This window comes from Dama dama, chromosome 1, assembly GCF_033118175.1.
Source record: "Dama dama isolate Ldn47 chromosome 1, ASM3311817v1, whole genome shotgun sequence".
Classification (NCBI taxonomy): Eukaryota; Metazoa; Chordata; class Mammalia; order Artiodactyla; family Cervidae; genus Dama; species Dama dama.
In genome coordinates, this window is record NC_083681.1 from 42,489,465 (window position 1) to 42,495,765 (window position 6,301).

At 43.4% G+C, this 6,301-nt stretch overlaps 1 protein-coding gene across 1 annotated transcript in view; it reads right to left on the reverse strand.

Moving 5' to 3' along the window:
- Window positions 1–5,960, reverse strand: part of AMPD3 (adenosine monophosphate deaminase 3) — a 73,213-nt gene extending 67,253 nt beyond the window's left edge. Inside the window, exon 1 of the mRNA XM_061147786.1 lies at window positions 5,703–5,960. Coding sequence (XP_061003769.1) covers window positions 5,703–5,718 — 16 coding nt within the window. The 5' untranslated portion in view covers window positions 5,719–5,960. The remainder of the gene's footprint in view (window positions 1–5,702) is intronic.
- Window positions 5,961–6,301: the final 341 nt, after the last annotated feature.

Genomic DNA, 6,301 nt, shown 5'->3' on the forward strand with positions numbered 1-6,301 from the left:
GTTTAAGTAGTATCTAGCTAGCTCCCATGCTTATTGTCAAGATGAAATGAGACAATCCATGTATTTAAAAACAGGGCAGTGTCTAGCACATGCAAGTATATCATGAAAGTGAAAGTGAAGTCACTCAGTCATGTCCGACACTTTGCGACCCCATGGGTTGCCAGGCTCCTCCATCCATGGGTTTTTCCAGGCTAGAATACTGGAGTGGGTTGCCATTTCCTTCTCCAGGGGATCCTCCCAACCTAGGGATCGAACCCAGGTATCCTGCATTGCACACAGACTCTTTTCACCATCTGAGCCACCAGGGAATCCCTGGTGATATGATATGATATGATAACACCTATACCATAGGTATTAGCTCTTATTAAATAGGTTAAAGAGGTAGAAAATAATGGGGAAGGAAATAAAACCATAGAATGAATATTATCTCCATTAATGATATTTTCTTCTGCATGCCTGATTGGAAATGTGTTTGTCTGGGGCATCCCATGTAGCAGCAGTAAAGTGTAAGGCCAGACAGATAAGCCACTAATGGGCCTATTTATGTGAGAGGAATGGGCATTAGCTCTCACAAGTGTAAGGTCCAAGTGTGAGAATGGTCCCCTGAGGAGAGACTTAATTGGAGTGCAATTTAAATCTTGATCACACGCCTACCCTCAGGAGAGTGGAGCTGCCTGTATGGTGTCAGGAAGCCTGGACTCTACCTTGACTGCCTCTGATACTCCAAGCCACATGGCCCCACAGAGCCCAGGAGGAAGGACTCTGAGGGAAACCAGCACCAATGAGGGACTATGGGCTCTTCCTGCTGCTACAGCTAAGAGGTTACGTTGCAAGGAGTCTATAGAGAAAAAGTCCTCACCTAAGCTATGTGTGGTCTGTCCAGTGTTTGAATTCAGCATTTTCACCTGAGAGAACAGTGGTTAAAAGCATAAGTTCTGCAGTCAGCCTGAGTTCAAACCCTAACTCTGAGTCTCAATTAACTGTGTGACTCTAAACCAGTCACTACCTCCTCCAAACCTGAGAGTCATTGTCCATGAGCTGAAATTTGTATTATTGTGTTGGCTGCCATCGATTTGCCTCTCCATATCCACTCTCCACTGAAGAGCAGAGGAGTGCAGGCAGGCTGGAGTCCCGGGAGGCTGGCCTGTGAGAATCATGTCAAGGGACTCCATTGCTCTCTGGCTTCTGATTGTGTCCAAGAAATGGGCAGGTGAGGGGAGAGTGGAATCTTGGTATTTATTTCCCTAGATCCCACACTGCTGGGTTTCTGAAAGTTTGCTGTGACCCTCTCCCCCAAACCACAGCTACTTTTCAGCCAGCTTTCTCCTTTACAGCTTTCTCCACAGGTTTCAAAAACCACTGCTTCCTCCTTGCTCTTCAAGCCTGGCACAGAACAGCTCCCTGCTATCACAGCCCCAAGATACTCTAATATATCTGGCTGCTTTCCCTAAGCTCTTCCCTCGTAATCCCCTTAATAATATGCTTCAATGACCCACTTGTGAGTGCCAGGACCTTTTGACTGATAGAGCTATGTGCTTGCAGCAGACACCCTTTGAGTGACTAACTGGTTCACATTGATTCCCTTTCTCTGAGAACACCCCTTATACAAAGGCCAGGGGCCCCAGTGGCTGTGCCTGTAATGTACGTCCCTTCAACCTGATTGGCCCAAGGATACATATCTGGCCCAATCAGATTATCCATCAAAGAAAAGTGGTATTTGGAATAAGAGATAGCAGGAACTAGGAGCCAACAGGATTGCCCAGATTTATCTCCAAATCCACCTTCTAAGGAGCCTACAAAAGTAGGCAAGAGTGGGTTTCTACTCTTTTAAATTTTGATTGTTCAATTCTGCCTCCTATCCCATGTGATACCCTATTATCCTTTCAATACATTTCTTCTTTACTTAGCTAGCCAGAATTAGTTTCTGCCACTTACAGTCTGGGCTGTGCTGTATGCTTAGTCGCCCGGTCTTGTCCAACTCTCTGCAACCCTCTGCAAACCCACCAGGCTCCTCTGTCGATGGAACTTTTCAGGCAAGAATACTGGGGTGGGTTGCCATTTCCTCCTCCAGGGGGTCTTCCTGACCTAGGGGTCGAACCAGCATCTCCTCTGTCTCCTGCATGGCAGGCATATTGTTCACCTGCTGAGCCACTGGGGAAGACAGAACCTCAATAAACACAGCACCTCATAGGACTTTTATGAGATAATTTATGTAGGAAGTTTAGCACAGTGCTTGTGTATGGTAAGCTCTCAACAATTTATACCATTTATTATCTACAAAAGTGAAGTTAATACGAGAATGAGTAAATAAGGCACAGACTAGGAGAAAATATTTGGAAAAGAACATCTGATGAAGGATTGTTATCCAAAATATCAACAATTAAACTTAAAACTCAACAATAAGAAAATGAACCAATTAAGAAATGAGCAAAAGACCTTAACAGACACCTCATCAAAGAAGATATACAGATGGAAAATAAGCATATGAAAAGATGTTCAACATCATAAGTCATTAGGGAAATCCAAATTAAAACAACAATGAGATACCGCTACACGCATGTTAAAAATGCAGAATATTGACAACACGAAATGCTGATGAGGCTATGGAGCCATAGAAACTCTAATTCATTGCTGATGAAAATGCAAAATGTCACAGTTGCTTTGGAATTTGAAAAATTCCAAAGTTTGAAATTTCTTACAAAATTAAACACGCTCTTACCACACCACTCAGTAATTATGCTCCTTGGTATTTTCCCACATGACTTGAAAACTTATGTCCACACAGATGTTTATAGCAGATTTATTCATAACTGCCCCAAACTGGAAGCAACCAAGATGTCCTTCAGAAGGCTACTAGACAAATAAAATGTGGTACATTCAGACAATGGAATATTATTCAGTTCTAAAAAGAAATGAACTTTCAAACCATAAAAAGAACAAAAGAAACAAATGCATATGGACTTTATGATACATCAATGTAGTTTTGGCAAAAGAAAATAGAAGTATGGACATGAGACAATATGTGTGAATATACTAAAGTTCTCTTTTGATTATATGTTACTGGACAAATGTGAGAACTATTAATTATTAATTATCAGAAGGGTGCCCTCAGAAGTGTAATGTAAATGTGTAGTCCATGTATGTGGTCATGAAATGGTTAAAAACCAACCCCACCCCCCCACCCCCCCAACTGGAAATGCTTAATGGTAGGAATCCAGAGGGTGGGAAATCAATGACTGGGCAGTAAGGAGCCTTTGGCAGTCAGCATCCACTCTGATCAATAGTCTGTGGTCATGGCCTGGCCCAGTGTGAGGCACAGATGGAAGCTGGAAGAGACACTCAGATGCATCTAGATCCTGCTCTTTGACTAGAGAGAATGGCAGAAGCTCCCCAGAGGGATCTAAACTAGGGAACTTTGGAAGCAAGGCTGGGCTTCCCTGGTGGTTCAGACGGGAAGCAACCTAGATGTCCATTGGCAGATGAATAGATAAGAAAGCTGTGGTACATACACAATGGAATATTACTCAGCCATTAAAAAGAATGCATTTGAATCAGTTCTAATGAGGTGGATGAAACTGGAGCCAATTATACAGAGTGAAGTAAGTCAGAAAGAAAAACACCAATACAGTATATTAACACATATTTATGGAATTTAGAAAGATGGTAACAATGACCCTGTATGCGAGACAGCAAAAGAGACACAGATATAAAGAAGAGACTTTTGGACTCTGTGGGAGAAGGCAAGGGTGGGATGATTTGAGAGAATAGCATTGAAACATGGATATTACCATATGTGAAATAGATGACCAGTCCCGGTTCAATGCAGGAGACAGGTGCTCAGGACCAGTGCACTGGGATGACCCTGAGGGATGGGATGGGAAGGGAGGTGGGAGGGGGTGTTCAGGATGGGGGACACATGTACACCCATGGCTGATTCATGTCAATGTATGGCAAAAACCACTATAATATTATAAAGTAATTAGCCTCCAATTAAAATAAAAATTAAAAAAAAAAAAGAATCTGCCTTCAAGGCAGGAGATCTGAGTTTGATCCCTGGGTTGGGAAGATCCCATGGAGAAAGAAATGGCAATCCACTTCAGTATTCTTGCCTAGAGAATTCCACGGGCAGAGGAACCTGTGGGCTACAGTTCACGGGGATCATAAAGACTTAGACACAACTTAGAGACTTTCACTCACTTGGAAGCAAGGCTGGAATGAGAGATTTCAGCCAGGTGGCAGGAAGCAAGTAGAGCCAGCAACATGTGCAGGTACAAAAGGTAAAGTGAATACAGCTGGTTCACTCTGTTGTAGAGCAGAAACCAGCTCAACACTGTAAAGCAATTACACTTCAATAAAGGGAAAAAGTAAAGTGAGGTCAAAGATGAAAAGTGTCAGGTTGAGAACAGGAAGGATCAAGAGCAAGCCAGAACACGGTATACAGAGCTGTCAGGAGAGTGTATGCATGCGTGCTCAATTGTGTCTGGCTCTTCACGACCCCATTGACTGTAAACTACCAGGCTCCCTGTCCATGAAATTTCCCTGGCAAGAATACTGGAGTGGGTTGCCATTTCCTTCTCCAGGGGATCTTCCTGACCCAGGGATCAAACCCAGATCTCTTATATCTCCTCTACTGGCAGGCAGATTCTTTACCACTAGCGCCACCTGGTCAGGAGAGATTCAGAACCAAAGTCGTAAAACGGACGGCATTGGGGCCAGGTTTGCTTGTGTGTTTTTAATTGCAGTATAATTGATGCACAACATGTTGTAAGTTTCAGATGTACAACACAGTGATTCAAATTTTTAAAGGCTATATTCCATTTATAGTTATCATAAAATATTGGCTATATTTCCTGTGGTGCACAGTATATCCTTGTAGCTTATTTATTTTGTACATAATAGTTTGTACCTCCTATCCTTTACACCTATACTGCTTCTTCCTCTTTCCTCTCCCCACTGCTAACCACTTGCTTGTCCTCTATACCTGTGAGTTCTTTATTGTTCTATTCACTGGTTTTTCTTTCTTAGGTTCCAAATATATGTCAAATCACACAGTATTTGTCTTTCTCTATCTGACTTATTTTACTAATCAAATACTCTCCAAATCTATCCATGTTGTTGCAAGCGGCAAAATTTCATTCTTTGTTATATTAAATTGCAGATACATGCCATGTCTTCTTTATCCATTCATCTGTTGATGGACACTCAGGTTGCTTCCATACCTTGGCTGCCGTAAATAATGCTGCTATGAACATTGGGGTACCCATATCTTTTCGAATTAGTGTTTTCATTTTGGGGGGATTATAGACTGGAGCCTGTTTTAATGTCATACTGACTCCCTGGCCCAAAGGCTGTTCCTGGTATTTTAAGGAGTTCATGTAGAACCAGAGGAACTGGGTGAAATTAAACCACTTCAAACGTATAGTCGCTGAAGACTTGCTCCTTTACTGTGAACTTTGAGCAACTGCTGGTGGAGAGACTCAAAATTCTCCTAATACTGAACCCCATTTTAAGAAAGTAAATCATGTCAGAGTAGATAATGCGGTATGCAGACAGCTTGAGACAAAGAAGAGGATTAAGAACTAAAACCAGGGTAAGACAACAAAAGGAGAGGATCCTGACAGAATCAGGACAGAGGTGAGTCCTCAGCCACGGCGGGCGGTCACTGTCACCGCCCCCTAGTGAAGAGGAATTAGCATCAATACCTGAACAACTCTTCATCTTCTGTGTGGTTTCCTGTGTACACACATTCGCTTCAGTCCACTTGTACAGTTCTCATCGCCCAGCGTCAGCTCAGTCCTTCTAGACGCACCTTTTTGCTGTCACTGTCTTTCTAGAGTTCCAAGGGAAGCCCCTCACTGGGTGTGGTGATAAGACTCCCACCATGATAGAAAGACACCTTGGCCGGGTGGCTTCCGACAGGCAGTCACTGCTTTGACCCTGGTTCCAGATTAAGCAGATCCAGTAACAGCTCTCCCCACCTACCCCACCCATACCCTTAGAAACTCATCTAACAAGCCAGAACGCGAGAGGCCTCATCCTCACGTGGGCGTGCCGCTTGTTACACAAGCACATGGGTTAATTAAGAAGCAAAGTCCAGACTAAAAACTGGGTCAGACGGACATAAAGGGGCCCAAGAAACAACAAGCATGCAGATCACTGAGATATGACCAAGGAAATTCCAAGCAGCTGTGCTATTAGGTCAATAGGAATGTGTTGCTAGGAGAGGTCCAGTCTTGCAGGTGGACTGAGCATCCTTCTTCCCCAAGGCCTGAAGGAGTGCAGTCACAGCCCCAGGAATACA